This window comes from Chaetodon auriga, chromosome 18, assembly GCF_051107435.1.
Source record: "Chaetodon auriga isolate fChaAug3 chromosome 18, fChaAug3.hap1, whole genome shotgun sequence".
Taxonomy (NCBI): Eukaryota; Metazoa; Chordata; class Actinopteri; order Chaetodontiformes; family Chaetodontidae; genus Chaetodon; species Chaetodon auriga.
In genome coordinates this window covers 11,651-34,282 of record NC_135091.1, presented here as the reverse complement: position 1 = coordinate 34,282, position 22,632 = coordinate 11,651, and the positions used below count along the sequence as shown (strand labels likewise).

Sequence of the window (22,632 nt, the reverse complement as noted above, 5' to 3'; positions counted from 1 at the left end):
TGTTTCCTCTGTATCACAGAAAAGGCTACTGTATGTAGTGTGTGTGTGTGTATACACACACACACACATACTTAGACGATGGTTGTATGGCCATTTAATTTGCAATAACCTGACATATTTGTCATTATACTTTATTACAAGTTAAATAATTAAAAGTCATGAACAGGTAAATGATAATGTGTCTGATTTCTATTTTGAATCGTTCTGGTTTTTTTTTTGTTTTTTTTTAGTCCATTTGCATTTGTGAATGTAGTGTTTCCATATAAAATAAAGAGGTTCAAAATAAAGTCTTTCATGTTTAGTATCAGTCTTATCAAAAATATAAAAGAAAGCACACAGTGAGATCTTTGTGAAAAGAATTCAGGAAGTTTGTGTCCATTGATACAGTGAGATTCAATTAATAGGTAATTATTAAAAAGTTGTACTCATATGAGACTTAGCTACTGTTTGTCGTTGTCAGTTGATTGTTGACCAACAGCAAAACTAATGTTCATTTATTGATCTTTAATGTCTGTTAACATTCATTTCTGACATAATATTGTGTTCAAAGTCTGAAATTTAGTGTGTAATGTCGCGAACGGTAAAGCTGATCATGTTTTAAGTGATACTTAGTTTTGTTTTTAGCTCCGCTAACATGTGGACTTTAGCTTGCAGCTACACGAGCCACCCTATTGGCTACTGCAGATGTTTCAGCAGTGAAGCAGTTTTGGGCATCACTGGGTAAACTGCAGCTGAGCTACAGACGGAAGTCAAAAGTGAAGTTGTGCTGTTAGCTCAGTGTTCTTGATGTACTGTGGAAAAATGGTAAATAAAAGGAAAATGAACGGAAACTTTCTTTGATGGTGAGAAAATGCATCCATACAGCTGGTTTGTTGTGGCCTGGTTTGCTCAACACTGGACCTTCATAGGGTCATAATACCATACATAGAGCTGTCGGTGCTTTATTTGTATAATACTTTTTAAAAACACAGTTATAAAGTGCTTCACATGTGAAAAGATAAAAATTGAGAAACGTATAAGGCAAAATACAAAACAGCACAATGAGCGAGAGCAGAAAAAACGTTCAAACCGACCGTTGTCATGCTGTCACGTGTGGAGGTGTGTTGCTTCTGTTTTAGTGACTGATTCTGCTGTGCTCTGTTTAATTCAGGCCAATGAAGAGGCCGGCCATCAGGCAGTATGTGCTTTCTCTCTTAGCTTAGATGGGTGTTTTGGACTCAACGTGAGGTCAGCGAGGCTGAAAGATGACACACACACCTGTGATTCAGGTGAACTACAGCACTCAACACTCGCCTTGTGTAGACTCACTCACTGTTACATATCTATTTATAAATGCATCCTTGAACTGTTCCCCCTAATCTCCGTTGGTATATCTCAATTAAACCAGTAACTACTGTTTCAGCTCCAATGACAGCCTCTTGCTGTCTGTAGGTTTGCATTGAAATGGACAAACAGGCCTTTGTGGTCACTGTCTGCAGCCTGGAACTACTCGTAGACAGATCTGCAGCTTGATAGGCTGATCCCAATGAGGGCATTTAAAAATGCAGTGAAGGGTTTGGAGGCAAGTGTGATGGTACCTGTAACGGTTCCTTCAGCAACATCGTCTTCCTCCTGTCTTCCTTCACTGGGATCTGATTCTGCATGTTACTGCTGAATGTTTACTTCTGTGTGTTTTCATGTTGTTTGGAACACAGTGACGCTGCTGTCTTGGACAGAACTGCCTTCAAGGAGAGCTTGTGAGATCTCCATGTGGCTCACCTGGTCATGTGAAGGTTCATCATAGTGAGTAACAGCAGTCTATAATCATGAGTCTTCTGCTGATATTTACTGTTCATCTTCATAACACAATCCCAGCGTTTCTGGACAATCTTAAACTGTGAATCCAGAAAGGCTGTAGCTGTTTGTAACCCTGATGTTTACATTTGTAGATCCAAAATCTGTTGGTGTTTGTCAGACGCTCGAGGTTAATATATAATATATAGATAATACATACAGATGCAAGTGAGCTGCACTAATACATGTTCTGCCATGAGTCTGATGAGAAAATGATATGAGACAAATACAGTTCAGATTTTGTAATGAAATATGGTCAAACCTTTTTTTTTTTTTAACCAGGATTTGTACTGCTTTTACAATGACATGATAACTTTGAGTTCACCTGAATTCAGGTGCTCAGTACACTCTGACAGACTCTCCTTCAGGCAATAAACCACAAACTGTATTTACTGAGATCTGTTTTAATAATACAGACTAATCTGAACTCTTACAGGCCCCGAGTTTTCACAGCAAAGTGAGAAAGCACTGATTAAAAATTAGGTTATTAAATTATCATTTTGTTGTCTTGTAAGCATTAATGCAGTATTTCAACAGATTCAGCTTGCTTAGGCAGCAGCCAACAAAACAGACTGAAAACTGATTTCTGAAACGGAGGAAGACAAAATTGAAGCCGCTGCTGCTGGAGGAAGCTGACGCCGGCAAAGAGCCGCTCGAGGCGGTCAGACGGTGGTGAACGGACTAATGGACGAGCCGATGAAGACGTCCATCACAGTCAAAGCTCGATGCTGTCAAATGTTTTAAGGTATGAGCTTCTGGAAACATGATCATTGGCTGCTGCCCAGCGGACCATTTTCAATTCGCTGAACGTTGAGATAACTTTCCACAAGAACCTTCAGGGAATGTTGCAGGTGTCTGACTGCCGTCTGCTTCAAAGATATTTACAGGTACAAATGACTGGATTGGTTACAGTCTGGCAGGGTGAAATCTGACCTCACCTGTAATTGGTTATTAATCGACTGAATGGTGGAGTAGAAGAAGCCGCTATTTACAGACATTCAGAAAAGCACATTTTATTTTCAGTCTTTACTCAAGTGCAAACAGTGAGTCAGACACACCTGTAGCACCATTATTTGGTCACAGGTGAATCATGTGACTGATTACTTGCCATCATCATCATCAGTTCAAACAAGTAAAACTGTGATCTGTCTCATACGGAGTCCTCTTCAGGTGTTTCAGATTTTGGGTCTTTTTGCAGGAGGTTGTCGTGCAGAGTTTTTAAGATCCTCCGGCTGCTCGTCTTCTTCATCACTGTCCTCCTCCTCTTCCTCGCCTGCAGCAGGTAAAACACAGGTCAGAAAAACAAGTGTGTTTTAACAGAATTGATTAAGGTTTTTTACCCCTCCCGACAGTTTGCGGACTTTTTTTTGTTTTTTGTTTTGTTTCGTTTCGTTTAAGTCACAGCCTGTGCTCCACAGTGACGTTAACGTTAGCAGTTAGCAGCAGTGCTCTCACCTGTCGTACAGTCTCCGCGGGGTTTTTCACGCTCCACCAACTCGCTGAGAAGTCGTGATACGTTTGTGTTCAGCTCGTGAATTGCGCTGATCAGAGAACTCAAATTATTTTCAACTTTAACGCTGATTTTCTCTCTTAATCCGTCTCTAAACTTCAGCTCGGCAAACACAACCACGGCCGCCATCTTCACGACACCCTTCTGGTGACGTCATCACGCACCGTCTGCTGCCTTCAATCAAACACGTAAATTAACAATTCAAATATTTCCTCCTCTAATCCATTGAAAAGACTCACTTCTGAAATATTATTATTATTATTATTATTATTATTATTATTATTATTATTATTATTATTATTATTATTATTATACGGTTCCCCACTCCTCATCTCGCCCCTGTTATTGTTGTTGTAGTAACAGGAGTAGTATTATGGAATTCTGCATCATTCAGAGGGATGTTGAAATCGATTTTATTCTCTTCGCTTGAACAAAGGATGATTTTTATTTTCCAAACATGAAACAAAACAACAGAGGACTGTTCAGTTACACAGATGACGTCACAGTCCAAAGGTTTTATTTTTATGATTTCTGAGGGACACGTGAACGCACCACAGGGCCACCGCAGCACGTCATTAACGTTTATTTCCATCATCACGCCATTGAAGTTCTTTTTGTTCATTTTTTGTTTTGTTGTAGACTATTTTTTCGCTTTATTTGTTTGTATTCCTGTTTTTACACTCGCTGACCTCTGACCCCAGAATGCCGCCAAATACAATCTGCGGAAATAAACCGGAAATAGTCATTTGAGCTAGCAGAACCTAGCGGTTTGATAACAAAGGTCCGATCAGCTGATCAGTAGAGCTGACTAATGATCTTTAGTGGCTGGTTTATAGTCTGATCAGACGGTGTAAACTGTCCGCATAAAGTTCCAGTTCGGTCCTGGTTAGATTCGGTAAGTTCGGGTTTATATTCAGGTGGCGGTCATTCTCGTAAGCGTGTTAGTTAGCATTAGCACGGAGCGGATTTACGTCCATCTGTACTGATTAGCTAACTGATGCTAACAAATGCTAACTGCTAAGTTTAATATTAAGCGGTCCGTATCGTTTGATTGATTGTTTTCCGACCAGTTGGCAGGTGATCAGACTAATCGGTGAGCTGATTAAATTTGATAGATGGGCGCAGACTGTTCACGGAGAGGTTGAAGGTGGCGCTGTTTGTGATGTCACCGTGTTTCCTGTAGATTCAGGCTTCAGATGAGCTACAGTCACAACTTTATTTTGACTGAAACATATTGATCTCGTTCTGTTTAATGATCAGAAGGTTTCACTCTGTCTTCGTCGTGAACAGGTGCGCATGTGTTGGCCTTCTGTCACAAGGCATAGTTGTTCTATTTTGTGCTCTTTTGTCGGACAGTGGGAGGCTGAGGATGTCAGAGGAACAGACAGTGTCTCTGGTTGATGTTCTGGAAGAGGATGAAGAGTTGGAGGAAGAAGCCTCAGCTGTGTTGGCAGGAAGTGACTCTGATCACTGCTCATATCCTCAGGTTAGTGCTTATATCCACATGTATAATCTCTCATTGGTTGGTTTCCAGAAAAGTTGAGACTGTGTAAAATGTAAACATAATGTGATGACTTGCAAAACACTGAATCAGAAGCAGAATAAATACAAAAAACAACAACAGAGCACCTTTTAAAACCTTTAAAAAGCTTGTCATCAAATTAATTAAACTGACATACAGGTGGAAGTGTGTTAATTTTTAATGTGTGTTGTAAAATGTAAATCCTCACTCTTTTGTATATACTGTTTTTGTTACTAATTTGCATGCACTTCTTATATTAATCTTTACCGATGCTGCTGTATTCTGGAATATCCCCTCGCGGGACAAATAAAGGAATATTGAATTGAATTGAATTGAATTGAATTGAATTGAAAAACTGTGAGCAGCACAAAAACTAACAGTAGTTTTCCCAAAGTCAGTGAACACGTTACAGTTTGTTATAGAGGATGTAATGTTGTGAATATAAAAAGGGGCCCAATATTGAACATCGTGAAACCCGCTTTGACAGTGGCACAAACACAGACGAATGATTTTCCAGAATCACACATTGCTGTCTAGATAGATAGATAGATAGATAGATAGATAGATACTTTATTCATCCCCAAAGGAAATTCACAAAGGAGACAGGAGGTCCTGAAACCCTAACCCTATTTACAGGACTTAGAGTCAGAACAGGTATCACATAACCTCTGCAGGATCACAGCATGTTCAACATCATCAAATGCTTTTGTTGAGTCTGTAAAGAGGGCTCTGATTATTAATTATTAACTAATGACTGCAGGACTATAGAAAGACATGACAGTTTGGAAATTGCCTTATAGTTGTTAAGATCATTTTTGTCACTGCCGTTATGTGGGAAGACATATGCAATTTTCCAGACCTGAGGAATAACTCCAGTAGAAATGACTGAATAGACATGTGATCTGATCAAGTCTGTGCATCCCAGTAACTGATGTGAACAGTCAGTGACTGTGTAGATTATCAAAAGTGATGATATGAAGCACCAGTGTGAGATGAATACGAGGGAAAGAAAGAGCTGTTCAGATTGTTTGATTGATTGAGACATGGAGCTAACAAAAAGAAAGAAGAGGGAAACTGAAGCTATACTTTTATTTCATTTTTCATGAATGATGCACTTTATATAAAGATGCACGTTTTAAAAAAGCCCTCTGTCCTGTGATAGTAGCAACTTAAGTTTCATTGAAATCACACTGAAACTAGAAGAGTGCACTCATAGAGTGCAGACCCGCCCAGACTTACAGTCAAGATGGTGGTGAAGATAACAGAACTGGGGTTTCATCATCTCATAATCGTGTCTGACTTTGGTGGATTAGAATATATTTGATATGGAATTAATCTGCAGATACTCTGTTTCAAAATGGGACCAACCATTTCTCTGGATGTCAGCTTTAGAGCCATGACAAAGGCCAAAATGTACTGCGATGCAACAGGAAAGCCTTGTTTTTATTTTGGCTGATTGCTGGAAATGCCTTTGGCTCTGTTGTTCCAAGCAGATGCAAAATTGTACACTAAAGCAGTTGGTGATCACAGGTGCCCCCTACTGGCTGGTTAAGAGGAGTGAGGAGTCAAAATTAAAATACTTTATTTGTATAGCACCTTTCATACAAAGAGTACAGCAAGTGCTTTATAACAAAGAAATCACATGCACCAAGTGCTTCACATAAAAAAGACAGCATGAACTTAAAACAGGCATAGAAAAATGCATGTTGTGACTGACAGTCACTCAGTTTCTCCAGCAGCAGACAAAGTCCTTTTTGAAGACCTCAGAGCCATTTTCCTTCACAGAATGGCAAAAAGATCCAATGTGAATAATAATGTTCCTGTCTCTTGGATGTGTTGAGAAGATAATGAGCAGCAGCTCTGTTAGCTCCCTGACAGACGTGTCATTCACAGTTAGATTTTCAGTCTTTGTCATTCTTACAGGCTTGATTATAGGGTCCACAGTCAGAATGGTGTCTGGCTTATCAGGTGTGGATTCAACAGTATTACTTGTGGCCCTTTGCCTATGAGACGTGGAGTTAGCAATATTTGTTTGGTCTGCCTAGCATTGGTTTTGGGGCTATTTCTTGGGTTTTGGCTCACCTTAATGCTACTGGCGTGGTTAGTTTCCCTGGCTTCAACATAGTATTTTCATACCTTTTGTCGTTCAGAGTCAGTGGGTCATAACTGTTTTGCAATTTGAGTTCGGGTGGTGGAGTGAATGTTGATGCCTTCTTATTTAATTCCTTGCTGGATTTGCCTTCGAGGCAGACAATATCAGTCCAAATCCTGACTGGAGCGGATGCTCTTGGACGCTCATCATGGAAGGCTGGTCTGGGAACCTCAACCACCGATCCAGTGGTGGAAGGACACGTCCAGAACAGCGTGTCAGACAAATCAGTGCCAAGATGCTCCACAGTTGAAGTAATCCCATGTTTAAAAGTCTGTCCATTTTCAGCACCTTGTACAGAGGCTGCGACAGTGTCAATGAAGTTCTCATTCTCATGTATTGATGCATTTTTTCAGTCTTCTTTTCAAGCTGTGCATTTCTCTCATTTAGGAGTTCACACTATGCAGTTCACTGATGTTGCCATGTGGTCTCCTTCCTGATCCCAGATATCTACTCTTGGACACAGCAAAAAGGCTTAAGCTGCTTAGCCGTCATACTTGAAATAATAAAAGTGCTAAAAATATAGTGGTAGGCTTCTGTTTCTTTCATGAATTTTAGTCCCTGTGATTTACAAGTATACAGAATCCACTCTGATACTTTTGGTGCATATCAGCAAAATAATGTAAGCAAAGCAGAGAGCAAACAGGAAACACGTCTGCTCTGTAAGGGAGCAGGAAGCAATAGAATAGGTTTTATTGATAGGTAATAGTCTTAAATCTCATAATGATTTTGATATGAGACACTTGAAGTGGATTTGGAGCCTGTGTTTATTACTGTGGTTGTTGTTAGTGATGGTATTGTGCTGGACTGCAGAAGAGTGACTCTTCCTCAAGCGACTGAGAATGTCAGTGCAGAACGTGATGGACAGTCCATCAGTTGTTACACAGAGAGGGATGTCATAGTAGGCCTGCAGTGCAGAACCCCCTCATTATAAAGACACATGCACATCTGAGAGTTCAGTCGTGCAAAAACCAATGCCAGTGTCCAACAGTAATCTGGTCAGATGAGTCATCCTTCATCATATTCTCAATATGTGAGCAAGTGCATGTGTGGCGTACACCAAAAGAACTGGAGTCTGGATGCCTGACCCCACAGTGAGGGAGTATGGTGGCTCAGTTATGCTGTGGGGGGCATTTGTCTCCTTAGAGGGAAGGTTTCCTGCAAATCAATCCAGTGTTTTTGTGAGTGATAACTTTTATCCTGATGGGAGTGGTGTCTTCCAAGATTACAATGCCCCGGCCATCGGCCATAAGGGTTCACTGATTAGTTTGAGTGTGAAAATGATGTCAGTCATATTTTATTGCCTTTGCAGTCACCACATATCAACTCTATTGAACACGTATGGGAGATTTTGGACCGATGTGTTAGACAACGCTATCCACCACCATCATCAAAACACCAGATGAGGGAATATCTTTTGGAAGAATGGTGTTTCATCCCTCCAGCAGAGATATGGACAGTTGTAGAATCAATGCCAACGTGTACTGAAGCCATTTCTCCTGGCCCACTGTGTTACTAACTGTTTTTCTTCGTCTTCTTATTACTATTATTATTACGCTACGTGTGTGTTTCAATGTGTCTGTGTGTATTTGTATTCCATGTGTATTTGTGTGTATTTCAGGGCTATGTGAAGCGTCAGGCTCTGTACGCCTGTAACACCTGCACACCAAAGGGAGGAGAGGCAGCAGGAGTGTGTTTGGCCTGTTCATACAAATGTCACGAAGGTCATGACCTCTTTGAACTTTACACCAAGAGGTCAGCCCTCACCTTTAAATACACTGTTATGTAATATACTGCAATCGTATGACACTTATTCATTGTTTAGAATGAAACGGTACTGTGATTAAATCTGATACAATCTGTCAGTGGCTCACTGTGAAGACATTTGTGACTTTTTATGCTGCACAGATGGATAAGTGAGCCTTTAAACCTATTGACTGTTGAAGCAATTGGTCATTTTACAAAGGCAATGTCCTGAAATTTGATGTGAGGCTGACTCACTTTTTTTCTGTGTTTCTGTAGGAATTTCCGCTGTGACTGTGGAAACAGGAAGTTCTCCGAACTACAGTGTAAACTCTACCCTGTAAGTTCACAACTGATCACATTTAATGATGGAAAAATTAGTGACGTTTCATTTAGCTGACCCCCACGAAGACAGAAACTACTGTTTTGCATTTGTATCTCGGTGAGGACTGTAACTGACTCGATGCCAACTCATGGGGACCTCCTGTTACTACAGGGGCCAAACTGAGGCTCCCATAGGTCCATACTACTTTTGAGGGTTTATGCTTGGTTTTGGGGTTAGAGTTGGAATAAGGTAAAGGTTAGGCTAAGGAGCTAGGCAATGCATTATGTCAATGGACTATCCCCACAGGGTTACTGTTACAAAGTTGTTTGTGTGTACATGTCAGGAAAAGGAAGAGGTCAACAGTCTGAACAAATACAGTCAGAACTTCTTTGGAGTTTACTGTACTTGTGGACGGCCTTACCCAGACCCAGATGACCAGGTGAGACACACAGATGAACCCTGCCTGACCTTTGTTTGTCCACCGGGTGTGTTCATGTTCCTTTATTAAACCTGTGTGTCTCTGTCTTGTCTGGTTTTGTGTCCAGGTGGAGGATGAGATGATTCAGTGTGTGGTGTGTGAGGACTGGCTGCATGGCAGGGTAAGTCCAAGACAAGCACAAGATGTGACAGCTGTGATGTCCTGGTCCAGACTCTCATTTCAGTTTAAAATTTTAAGAGGATCTTCTTCAGTCCTGTTCAATTCAGAGTCCACATTTAGTTCAGTACGAACAAGCTTAAGTGTTCGATGTAGCTTTAATATAACTCACAATAAATATATTATAAGTATCTCTAATTAAAACTGTAATTAGAATAAAACTTACTGTAACTATGATGTAACTCCTTAAATGTTATAATTCCCTGTTACTCTATTATAAGTCCCTAAACCTATAACTCACAATAACTATGGACCTGAACAGAAGTTACAGCAGGTACATTCGAATTCACTCAATGATGAAACTCACTATCTCAGAATAACTATCACAACTTGCTGCAACTGTGGTATAACTCGCTGTGACTATTACTGTGACTCACTGTAACATAACTCACTGTAGTGATATTATAACTCACAAACTGTAACTCTAACTATAACAACCTAAAGCTCAAAACAGTTCTGCCCTGCTTCATTTAATTGTAATGAATACATCCCACAAATACACCTCAAATGGCATATTTTGGTATGATTTCAGTCATCAATGTACTGTGTGTCAGAAATACAAAAATTCCCAAGGTAAACCCTGTATTGTTTTAAAAGACATTTTAAAAGCTTTGCAGAGCAGGCTTTCCTGAACAATTTTGTGCTCCATTGATTTTAGAAGAGTTAATCAGATTCTGGATGGCATGGGAAGGTTTTCATTCAGTTTTTCTGTCCATCTCTAAGAGCCATGTCCCCATTAAGAAGTTCAGGATTAGCAAAGACAATGCCTGGTTCTCAGTCTTTCAGAGCTCATTTGTTTAATAAATCAATCTTGGACCAAAATATGATTTTCAAACTCTATCGATTGGACTACATTGAGAACCGCAAGGAACAACTGCACCTTATTGACCAGAAATTCCAAACTAGATATTTATGGAAAGTTGATTACAGAAAACTTTCAAAACCCCTCAAATTTTCGGGGTTATTTATTGAGATCCTTGTCAGATACATGTTGCTTCAAGCCTCCCTCGAGACACTGTGGTTGACTAAAGGACGGAGCTGCAACAAACTTTTTCCAGGTGTTCAAACTTGTAAAGCTCTGAAACAGTGACCCCAAAAAGTCTGCAGATCCAGACAGTCTGGACCCTTACCTGTCAAAGGTGGCAGCCGATATTGTTGCTGAGCCCAGGAGACATATTTTTAATTAGAGTTTTCTGCCCACCTCCATACTTACAATTTGGAAAGCTGTGTACCTTTTGCTCTTACTTAAAGGTGGAGACCCCTCCAGAGTTGAACAATTAGCATCCAGTTTCCAAACTATCATACATGACTAAGATCCTCAAATCCCAGATAAATTTACAGTTAAAACAGTTTGTACTTGCAAACAACATTTAAAGTATTTTTCAGTCTGCTTTTACGGCTGGCCACTGCAGCATTACTGCTGCTTTAGTTGTGGCAAATGATCTCATTGGTGCCTTGGACCAAAACAGTATTGTGCTGCCTTATTCGTGGATTTACATGAACATGTTTTGGAATGCTGGTTTCGGTCCTCGGGCTGTTAAACTGTTCAGAAATGATTTTGTTGCTCAATCTCAGTGTGTCTTGGTTGAGGGCCACAAATCTGATTTTCTTGAGATAACTAAAGAATTGTGCCTAGGACTCCACTTTCAGACCTGTTTCATTGTCTATTTGTATAAATGACGTGGGGAAAGGACATTCAAGGAAGAATACATGTCAATGCGGGCAACACTATTTCCCTCCCTCCATAATAAAACTGCTGCTCGAGCTTCAGGCTGCATTTCAGTCATTACAGACCGCATGGAGCCATCAGCAAAAAGATCTTTTATATCATTGATGAATTTGTGGCATCATAATGAATGTGGTGAGGGAGGCATGTCATTTTTCTTGAGGACTCTGTGTTTGAATAGCTGTTCTTTTTTTAATGTGTTTTTATTTTTGTGTATCATGTTGTATATGTTGCATTTTAATATGTTGTGATAGTGTGCGACTACCACCTTGGCCAGGCCTCTCTTTTAAAGAGACTTCTGATATCTAAAATAAATACAAATAATACAACTTTCTGTAACTACTTTATAACTTACTGTATATTAAAGCTCAGTGCAACTATAATATAACTCGCTGTAACTACAAAATAACCCACTGTCACTACAATACAGCTCAGGGTAACTATGCTGTGACTCACTGTAACTATAGTGTAGCTCTCTGTGACTATGATGTAATTTGCTGTAATTATATATCTCAGTGTAGCTATAATATAACTACCTGTAACTAGAATGTCGCTTGCTGTCATGATGCGACCATCTGTGAAATCACCTGGCTGTGTTTACAGCACCTGGGCTGTTTGGTTCCCGACTGTGTGGAGCTGCAGGAGATGATCTGTGAAGCCTGTATGAACAAAAACCCGTTTCTGTGGACCTATGCTGCTCACCTGGCAGGTAAAAGCCTGTTCATCTATTGTGTTCTGAGATATGTTCATGATTTATGTTGATGTTTTCATGTTTTCAAACATGTTCATGAGTTCATATTCATGTTATCACATGTGTTTGTGTTTTAAGACACGTTTGTGTTGTCACATATATTCATGATTTCATGTTCATGTTTTCAGACATGGTCGTATTGTCATGTTCGTGTACTCACACTGAGAGTTTCCTGTGGGGTGTTATGACAGTTCAAAGCAGAGCATTAAGACAGCGGTGATGCACCTGTGAGGAATGATGTGATGTTTTCTTGATGCGGACAGTTTCCTGTTTGTCAGTCACATCTAATGCAACCCCATTTCCCTGGATGAATGTTATGACTCAGCATCTACAAAGTAGCTGCCCCTCACAATGTGGACTAGCTATAGTTAGCTTAGCATGTCATGGTCAGAGTAGAGCTAAGAGCTAACACGATGAGGAGTCTGTTTCTCTGGTCCTGTCTCAGATAGTTGTAGTACTGATGGCATTAGAAACTGTTCCTATCAAAATGTTTTGAAAATAAAACTTGTGGACAAGCTTGTCTCTACTCCTGTTTGTGTTACACTCCTGTTCCTGTGATGTACTTCCTGTTCAGTTCCAGGTGTAGCAGTACAGGTGAAGGAGGAAACTGGTACAGATGAGTCAAACACAAACCTTCCTAAGAAAGAAGAAAAGGTAGGATTAAATTGATTATCTGATAAATGTGATCTGAATGTTGTTAATCAATTAGTCAAGGATTACTGAGGAAAAAATCATCAGCAACTATTTTGTTAATAACCAAATACTTATTAAATACTTATTTTCTAGCTTCTCAAGAGACAATTTCCCTCTTTCCTTTTTAGACATAACAGAAATATTAACTAGAGTTCTGGAAAGTTATAATAGTATCTGAACAGTCACAGCTGTGAAAAGATCTTAAATACTGATCAAATAATCTGGTTAAATCATCTGATACTGACAGAATATTTCTATCTATGTACAATAACAGTACTTTTAACGGTACATGTCTGTTTACAGTAATCATGGTTCACTCTATATCTAGACAAATCAATCAAATCGCAATTCACACTGATTAGTTTGATTAATCAAAAATCAGTAATCTCTCAGGGTGATGATGTCATCCAGCCCAGCTGCAAGCGGAGCCGTGAGGAGGCGGAGCCAAGCTGCCGACTGAAAGAACTAGATGCAATTGGTAAGAAAAGAGTCCAATCAGGGGCCGTGTTCTGGCCATCAGCTTGGCGCTCCAGACTCTGCTCCTGCAACGCCTGCAAGGTAAAGTTCACCTGTTGGAGTAACCCTATTCTATTGGCTAAAGCACTGATGATGTAAATGTTAGGTCATGGGTTTGTTTAGTCTGTAGTTCTGTTTATCTGAGGACTGATCACACTCACGTGTTTAGTGTTTACCTCTAGAAGAGTTTCTATGGCAGAAAAGCTCATGAGTCTTTGTCTCCTCAGGAGAGCCTCTCTGAAGCTGGTCTTTCCTTCTTGCTGGACGAGTCGGACACGGTCCTCGCCTACGAAAACAAAGGAAAGAGCAACGAACAAGGACAACAAAGACATGATCCTCTGATGTCAGCGCTCGACAACCTGAACCGAGTGCAGCAGCTCGAGATCATTCATGGTACACAAAACTTTGGCCATGCTGCCATCTATGATATATATACATCTGTCAATATAAACAATTTCTCTAAAATCACATGCTCTAAATTCTCAAATTGTGGCCGAGGGACAAAGGATATAGGGGACAGGCATTTGAAGCAAGCTTATGTCAGGGACAGGCTTTTATTTCTGATTGCCTTCATTTTCTAAGTATATTTGATTATGTTTTGGTTTGAAGCTGTGTTGTTTTCTGATCCTCTTGTCTGGTTCAGCGGTGTTGACAGGTGCCCTGTCTCCTATCAATCATCATATTTATGCCAGAGTCTGATGTCCCGAGTCAGAGGCTGAAGTGGGCCAATCATTGTAATGATAGTGATGACCGCAGCTTCATGTTAAAATGGTTACACGTCACGCGAGTTTTTACCCGCATGTTCCCTTAGTGTGCATGTAGTGTCATTTTTCATGCCCTTCTGTCCAGTGAAAACAATGTATCTTCAGATGTGATGATTCTGAATGTTTGTGATAAACTGAAGGATGAAGTGTTTCTTTATGGGTTGAGAAAATTCTCCTCCTTCCATGAGTGCTTTACATAATTTGAACTGCAATACATACTCTCACCTTAGTAAGGTGTAGAATGCAAAACTTTTACTTGTAGTGGAGTGGAGTATTGGTACTTCTGCTGAAGTAATAGATCTGAATACTTCTTCCGCACTGGTTAGCACACCCACAGTGTAACTGCACCTGTGTATTAGCGTGACAGAGTCCAGTGTGTTTGCTGTGAAAATGAGTCTTTCCTGGTTTGTGAGAGATGTACCGGCACAATGCTGCAGCCACAGAAAAGTTCATGGTATTGGGGGAATTAAGGTTACTTTATTCGACCATGAAGTGTGTAGATCAGCTCAGCTTGAAGCATAATAGTTACTGAAAGGCTGTGTGTTGTCTTTGTTTGTAAAAAGGCCCTGTGTATGTAACGTTACTCCAGCCATTTTCTTGTACTCTTCAGAGCAGAGTTGGTCCAGACTGTGAAAAATCGTTATCAGCTACGAGTCAAGCTAAAGTCTGTTAAAATTCCTTTTATTTTTTTGGGGATGTGACAGGTCGAAACACTGAAAACTCAAATATGACGATGTGGTCAACTACGTAATGCACACACTATTTATATATATATATATATATATATATATATATATATATATATATATATATATATATATATATATATATATATACATATATATATGTGTGTGTGTGTGTGTGTGTGTGTGTATATGTATATATATATATATTTTATTTTATTTATTTTTTTTCTGTGTGTGTGTGTGTTTGTTAAATGTATTCAATATTTTGCCCTCCCGTAAGTTAACCCTAACCCTACACGTACAAGTACAAACTGAACCAAGTGCAGCAGCTCGAGATCACTAACTGTACACATAAACTATAAGTATCACACTTGAAACTACAATTACTGCACACAAAACTACAAGCAACTCCCAAATTGTAATTAACACACTTGAAACTAGAAGTATCACAAACAGACTACTTTTACAGGACATACAAGTACTGCACATGAAGCTACAAGTACCTGACATGGAACCACAAGTATTTTCTGATGTGTGTTTGTTTCATTCAGGATACAACGACATGAAAACTGAACTGAAGGACTTCCTGCAGAGATTTGCAGCAGAAGGAAAAGTGAGTTTCACACTGAAGTTGATCTTTGACCTGCTGCTGACATGCTGACCTAATATGTGCAGAGAAGTTTGACACTAAAAAGTACAGACAAGTAGACTCTGACTTTATTGCAGTTTGCTGCTGGTCAGTGATCATTGACTGGACACCACTACTTCTGTTGCATTATGGGATATTGAATCTGCAGAGTTTAATAACATTCATTGGACAACATGATGAACACGTGATTTTTTGGATCCAGATGTCAGTCACAGTGTGTTAGTGTGTGTGTGTCTGTAGAGCTGGAGATGAACTTCTGTTATCACCCCATTAATTACTGATATATCAACATGAGGGTTAACTCATCAATAATTGAGTAGAATTCTGAAGTGTTTCTTTACCTTAGATAGACAGACTGATAGACAGAGTAGCATTGAAAATATTACTTCAGTAAAAGGAAGTCAGTATAATCAGGAAAATGTGCTTAAACTGTTAAAGTGCTCAGTACAGTAAAGTGTCCCCTGTGTCTGTTGTCCTCTTGTCTCTGGTCTCTTTAGACCATTGTGCCATGAAAATAGTTTGTTCTGTAATTTATTTTCAGTTGAACAGCCATGTACAGATAAGCCAAAGGTTTGCTTTTGAAGCCTGCGTGTGACTTTCTGTTCTCTGATAGGTTGTTACTCCTGATGACATCCGTCAGTTCTTTGAGCAGCAGCAGAGTCGCAAGAGACAACGAGTTGATGCAGGACGCTTCTACTGCACCTGATGACCTTTGACCCCCAACTAAACTCGAATGACCTTTGACCTTTCTTGATCTCTGGACTTGGATTTTCCCCTTTCCTTTATCTTCTTCGTGTTTCCTGTTGATAACTCAGTGCTGTGGGTTTTCTGGACATTTTAAAGTTTGTATCTTCATCTTATTTTGAATCTTTCAAACTTCATGCTTTTAGTGTTGTCTCTTAGAGGTCAGAGGTCACCAATATAAATGTCTCTTTGTTTTTCCTTTTTAATGAAAACTAATAAAACAGAATCAGCTGAACAACATTGGTATGGTCACATTTCAGGATTAATCAACAGTACAGATTGACTATTGATGATTACTCATGATGTCACAGTGGAAGCTTTAAATCGCTACAGGTTTATTTAACTGAAACCAAATGTTACCTGGAGAAAAACAAAATTAAAAACAACTTTTGAAAGTGACAAGCAGGAAATAAAACGAGATGCAATTAACTGATAAAAAGTTTAGTACGTGAAATTACATTTTGCAGCGTGGGCCATTAATGTCAAAAATCTTGAGTCCCGTCAGATAGAAATGAATCCAGGTTGTAGTCACTCAGAAGTAAACAAGCCTCCGTCACTGCGTATAACACTGTGAACTTTTTAGGAGCTTTTTTCTGAAATCTGTCCTGCACACGCTGTAGGACCTTTATGTATTGAAAAAATAGTAATCAAATGTCTTTAAATAAAAGGTTGTAATGTCCAAAAATTAAGCTTGTCCATTAATGTAGTTTTAGTAGACATGTCTGTTCAGTTACTGGCTGCTCCATAAATAAACTGCTTCTGTCTGTGGTGTCTGCTGTCCAGATGCAGACTGTGTGCAGACTGTATTACGGTGGCAGTCTACCTTTGTGTTTCAAGCTTGCAGCATGAATATGTTGTTCATTTCAAACTGTGTCAAATATCCGTTAGCAATGAAATGCTTGATTTGATGTGTCAGGAGGTTTAAACAACTGAAACTTAAGTTGCATATCGGTGTGTTCAGAATGTCATTGGCTTATTCGAAGTTTCAGTCATCTGCAAAATCTTTTCTGATTGGCTCAGTCTTCACACGGAAGAAGAGAAGGAGGCCCTCCTGTTCAACTTGGACTGTTACTGGCCTCTGTGGTTGCTAGGCTTCATAAGGCAGACCGTTATTGGTCAAGTGAGGTGTAATTTGAAATGGTTTCAAATGGTGTATGATATGAGTGTAAACAGGAATGAAGCGTTTGTGTCAATAGACAGAAAGAACGATCCACAATATGAAAAATGCTGTTGTGCTTCGTGGGTGGGTTGTAAGAGCCTTGCTGCTAGCCTTGTGAGTGGTTGTGGGTGTTGTTGCCATTGTCATTGTTCATGTCGCGAGTGACGCTGCCACAGAGCCCCTGTTCTGCACTAAAAAATACATATCACACTTGTATATATAGTCGGCAACCCACCATTCTTAAAACATCTTCCTGTGCATCTGATTGCCACAGCTGCTGGTGAGATGCCATGAGCTGCACCAGCCAGCATAGCTGCTGCAGGACAGTAGTTTCACCCCATGAATGATTGTGACAGGCTTAGAGTTTAGGGTTAGGGCACGATCGCACTTTCACTGTTATACTGATTCTGGCTGCCAATGTTCACCCCCATTCGTATCTTGTGCGTACAGACAGACTGCAGCCAGATGTGGAGATTTCAGAGCCTGTTAAAATATTCAGCGGCTTGCTTTGGGGAGGAGTATGATATGAAGACAACTGTGTTATAAAGAGAAATTAATCTCAATAAAAGTGTAATATTTTCCTGTGGTGCGTAGTGCAGAATTATATAGAAGTATGTAAAACCTGTATTTGAGATCAGTAGTAAATGTGTTTAGATGTTTTGCAGCAGTTATTTGTGTGTATTTGTGTTCAGTGTAATGAGTCCTTTTCACTGACCATCTCCTGTCGTGTTTTCTGATGTTGAACAGATTCTAAGCAGCAGGTCTGTTTGTGCACATCAAACATGACGTGAAGCCTTTGTCCTCCATCACATCACTCATCCTCTGTCAGTCCTTTTCTTTGTTCTGCAGAGCAAATCTAATCAGCTGGATTGTTGAGCTGCTCAAAGACATGGTCTACTGACTGTTGATAGTCAAATCATTTCACAAATAGTGACGTCAACATCTGATCGCCTATATTGATGAATTTTTTCTGCTGCAGTTGAAGTATGATTTACGTTAGTTTATTGTTTTGCGCCATAGCACTTCAGCTGTGGTCAGCTCATCCTGCAGTACGTCAAAGTAACAACTTCCTCTACGCTGAAGGTCGTCACTGATTAAAAATATGAATATGGAGTCGGCTGTGTGACTGTCCAATCAGCAGTCTGCTGTCACCTCTGCACGCCCCCTTTTCCTCCTCCCCCTCTTCCTCCTGCTGTTCTTCCTCGTTTGGTCCTTCACACCGCAGATTCAGTGTGACTGCGTAGCTCAAAGCGAACGCATCATCATCATCAACAAACAGAACAAACATTAATTCAGCAGCTGCCAATCACAGTCCAACAGGTGCCGCTCAGTGAGCAGGTGTTGGTTGACTTGGCGATGGTGAACGCTGTCCTGCGGATGATTGGAAATGTTTCTCTTTCAACTCTGACTCGTCCAAAAGGAATCCTGAAAGAGACAAAGAAAATGATCTACAGCAAACCTCCGCGAAACAAGATTGGAGCCGCGGTGAGTGTCAGAAACACCAAACTAATTAACCAACTGGCTGATTAACTGACTCACTGACAGTCTGATGAGAGTTTTGAAGTAGTGGAACAGATAGAATCTGGTTGTGGTCCAGTCACAGTTTAGTACACCAGTAACACCACTTTAGAATGTTCCTGGTAGCCAGTGAAGAGACTTTGCAAAGAGTTTCATATGTTTGTTTTTTTTCTTTGTAAAAACTGGCAGCTGAGTTTAATCCAAGCTGCTTCAGATAAATGAGTTTTTATTTCATGTGTTTTTATATGATTGATGGAATTAATTGGTTTAATATGACTGATAACATTCAGAATGTGAAAGAAAAGATTTCAGATAACGAAGTCATATCAGTTTAGTCTTTGACAACAGAGAATATCTAAAGTTCATTGCCGTTCTGTCAGTTAAATTATCAGTCACTGCGATGGGACAGCCTTATACCAATTAATGCTTTGAAATTATTGCTCTTCATTAAACTGAAGAGCATCAGACTTTTTTAATTTATTTGAATCTTTCATTGGTTTTATGAAATTGTTCTCACTTTATTTCTCATGTGCATCAGTGTAATCATGTCACTCTTTATGTATTTTGTCTTAGAGTATTGATAAATTGATTGATTGGAAATATTGCTGGTTTAATGACACAGCTAACTTAACTAATCTTCACTGTAGAGTGACGCATTGTCCTCTGAGTATAAAGCAACTGAATAAAATGAATTATTTGATATTATTGTTTTCTTTTTAGCACACAGAATGAATCAGGAGGAAGCAGATATATATTTTAGAATTTGTTTGTATTCAATTAAAAATAAAAAATTCAATTTAAGACAACAATGTTGTTAAACTATTTTCAGATGTTATCCTGATGATGCCATGTGATATTTCAAATAACTCTCTGATTGGTTATGAAAGTTATGAAAAAGCTTTTTTTTTCTCTCTCTGACAGCAAAGTTTCTTTGTCATGTCTGTGTTTGCGGTGGCCATGTTGACTCCAGCTGCCTGGATCCTTCATCACCTGCCAGAGTACCGCCAGAGGTCACGACAGAGTCCGAAGACCTGAACTTGATCTTCACCATCATCTTCTTCCTCACCATGAACAGCTGGAGGAAGTTCAGTCATTACAAACATTAATCGATAAATATAGTAATTGTATCTTGAAATCTGCAGGTTTTAAGAAATTAAAAGTTTGAAGTCATTTCAGTTTAAATGAGACTGATGCTAAAATGATGATGATGATGATGATGATGATGTTAAAATATTTATTAAAATATTTATTTTAACATCATAAACATTTATTATGGCATTCTAAAGAGTAATTATGAGACCCGTAGAGCAGAACTGTCATTTCAAAATAAGAGTAGCCTCTCTGTCCTCATGGTTCTTTATGTTGTTTAAAAGCATTTCTATCACATTAAGATGGAAGTTGAATCGTCTTGTCTTCTGTCAGTGGTTGAAAATATTCAAAACCAAGTTCTGAAGTTTGTTCAAACAGGAAGTGTTTATGTGTTTGAAGATAAAATAAAGCTTCAGTTTGTCTGTTTGTGTTTGAGCAGGAAACATCTCTGTTTAGTTTGTTCTGCTGGATTTACACAGTTAATCACTTCCTGTTTGAGAAAATCATTTCCCACAGAGACAACATGATTAAGCCTGAGAAACTTTGAGCTTAGAAGAAAACAAACGTCGTTTTTATTATTATCTTCATCATATTTGAAAAAGTCATGAAATACATTTAGAAAAGGTTTGTTCAATGTCAGCGTTTAACAACAAGAAGAAACAGTGATGTGTAAAACATGGAATTTTGAAGTGAAGCTGAAATAACTTCTGTGAGCAAATGTCAAATTTTCAAACTCACAACAAACCACAAAATAATATGTTATAGACAGTGAAGAAATCTTTCCCACCCTCCACATCAGTGGAATTATGTTCCAGTTTAATATGAAAGACATTTGTAAGTGGCAACAAGAGTAATGTTGCAGCGCTGCAGGAAACTGATCATGTCTCAAAGCTTCACACTGGATAATTGACAGAAGTTCAAGAGTTTATATGAGATTATGCTATTGTGAATAAGATATAGAGTCTAACATTTCTGACAGTAAGACCTCAAACTGGTGATTTTAATCAAACCAACGTAAAATGTTTCAAGTCTGAAATGTTGAACATAAGATTGTTGATGACAGTATTAAAAGAGTTTTAGGTTACAGACAAGAAGAAATTAAGTGAATGTACCGAAAAACAACACAAAATTTTAAATGTGACCTGTCACCTCGTCTGTGTGATGTCACAGGTTGCAGAGGTGAAGAGATGTTCTCATTAGTTGTTTCTGTTTTCTGGTGTTAGGGCTTTAGCAGGAAGGAAGTCTGAGCTCAGTTCAAACAAATAAAAGCAGCAAAGTTTCCATAAACACCTTCATGTTCATCATCAGTTTTCATCAAGGTCCAGAGTTGAGTCCAGGAGGCAGAGCTGTAGTCCTACAGGCTTCTCTGTGCTTCCATTAGAGCTGTTAACCACCCAAAACCCCACAGAGACTGTCTGCCCCTGACCACCAAATTGAGTCAAAATTAAACAGGAGTTACACAAGAAAACCTAATAAAAATTATAACAGACGCTGCAATAGCACAACAAAATAGGAGAATTAAATGTGGACTCCTAAACATCGGCTCTGTCTTTGACAGCTGTTCTGGTAAATGAGTTAACATCAGACCATAATATTGATTTATTTTGTCTGACTGAAACCTGGCTGTGTCAAGAAGAGTATGTGTGCCTGAATGAAGCTAGTGCTCTGAGTCACGTTAATACTCACATTTCTTGAGTCAGCAGCTGAGGAGGTGGAGTTGCAGCCATTTTTGACTCAAGGCTTTTAGTCAACCCTAAACCAAAACGCCATGTATTTATATAGCCTTCAGAAGTAGAGACTTTATAAGCTCATGAGTATTACATGGACTGATCTCTAAAAGTCACACAGTTCAAGATGAAACATGTGGTTAGACTAGCTTTGATAATTGTTTGATGGTCACTTTAACAAGGTAATATTAAAGATTTCATTTTTTTGTTAAAGCTGTAGTAATGCTATTGTCCTGCAAAAATTCTTTTCTTGTGAAGTTATTTAAGTTATTCCAGATCAGCCTGACAAGTCTGACAGCAAATGGGAAATATGTGGTCACAAATGGCAATATAGAAGACATTACTATGGTACTGGTTGATGGAGGAGTTGTCAAGTTTTCATATGGAAGGACCGAGAGTACCCTCTGGTGGCCATAGCTGAATATAACAGTATAGGTTTGTTTGAAATCATCAAGGTGAGTGCATAGTCTATAGAATAATAAATGGGTAGGGTTAGGGTTTCAAAATAGGCGATATTTTTTTTAAGAAGTCAGCAATAGAAATAGTCAGCCAGTGCCGACATTGGTATATTTGCTTATTGTGATGTTATTTCTTGGAGTGTCTTCAAATGGTTGACATCCTAAAATCTGAACAACCTAAGGATTTGTACGTCAATGAACCATAATAATTGGTGAAAGAATGGAAATAGTGTCATAATGAACATAGCAATTAGACATGTATTTCCTAGAATTAAAAAAAAAAAAAGATATCGATATGATGAAATTCTGAATGTAGAAACATGATTAAATATTTTATAAGACTGAAGTAATTTTAAGTACATACATTAATTTTTCATTTATGCTAATTTTAAAGAGCAGAGTGGAAAGGAATATT

The 22,632-nt window shown here is 39.0% G+C and overlaps 2 protein-coding genes and 1 long non-coding RNA gene across 4 annotated transcripts; 2 read left to right on the top strand and 1 right to left on the bottom strand.

The window, feature by feature from the left end:
* Nucleotides 1-228: 228 nt before the first annotated feature.
* Nucleotides 229-3,503, bottom strand: LOC143336570 (uncharacterized). The gene is made up of 3 exons (XR_013078536.1): nt 3,289-3,503; nt 1,693-3,106; nt 229-1,650 (listed from the first exon to the last, which is right to left on the bottom strand). It is a non-coding gene; the product is annotated as an uncharacterized LOC143336570 (long non-coding RNA).
* A 375-nt stretch (nt 3,504-3,878) lies between these two features.
* Nucleotides 3,879-18,003, top strand: ubr7 (ubiquitin protein ligase E3 component n-recognin 7). 2 transcript variants are annotated; one of them, XM_076756361.1, is made up of 12 exons: nt 3,879-4,238; nt 4,700-4,829; nt 8,636-8,769; nt 9,037-9,097; nt 9,426-9,521; nt 9,628-9,681; nt 12,067-12,172; nt 12,789-12,868; nt 13,301-13,465; nt 13,651-13,816; nt 15,425-15,486; nt 16,136-18,003. In XM_076756361.1, the coding sequence occupies exons 2-12, from the start codon at nt 4,713-4,715 to the stop codon at nt 16,226-16,228; spliced, it is 1,134 nt and encodes a 377-aa protein (XP_076612476.1). In that variant the 5' UTR covers nt 3,879-4,238; nt 4,700-4,712; the 3' UTR covers nt 16,229-18,003. The 2 variants fall into 2 exon arrangements, with proteins under 2 accessions (XP_076612476.1, XP_076612477.1); XM_076756362.1 differs by having other exon boundaries at nt 13,319-13,465; nt 16,136-16,946.
* Nucleotides 18,004-18,642: 639 nt separating this feature from the next.
* LOC143336436 (cytochrome c oxidase subunit 8A, mitochondrial) lies at nt 18,643-20,686 on the top strand. The gene is made up of 2 exons (XM_076756598.1): nt 18,643-18,910; nt 19,865-20,686. The coding sequence occupies exons 1-2, from the start codon at nt 18,782-18,784 to the stop codon at nt 19,976-19,978; spliced, it is 243 nt and encodes an 80-aa protein (XP_076612713.1). The 5' UTR covers nt 18,643-18,781; the 3' UTR covers nt 19,979-20,686.
* Nucleotides 20,687-22,632: the final 1,946 nt, after the last annotated feature.

Coding starts and splice junctions, on each gene's coding strand:
- ubr7 (XM_076756361.1), top strand. CDS start 4,713: ATGTCAGAGGAACAGACAGTGTCTCTGGTTGATGTTCTGGAAGAGGAT. Junction 4,830..8,635: donor ATCACTGCTCATATCCTCAG/GTTAGTGCTTAT, acceptor TGTGTATTTCAG/GGCTATGTGAAGCGTCAGGC. Junction 12,173..12,788: donor CTATGCTGCTCACCTGGCAG/GTAAAAGCCTGT, acceptor CTTCCTGTTCAG/TTCCAGGTGTAGCAGTACAG.
- LOC143336436 (XM_076756598.1), top strand. CDS start 18,782: ATGGTGAACGCTGTCCTGCGGATGATTGGAAATGTTTCTCTTTCAACT. Junction 18,911..19,864: donor GAAACAAGATTGGAGCCGCG/GTGAGTGTCAGA, acceptor TCTCTCTGACAG/CAAAGTTTCTTTGTCATGTC.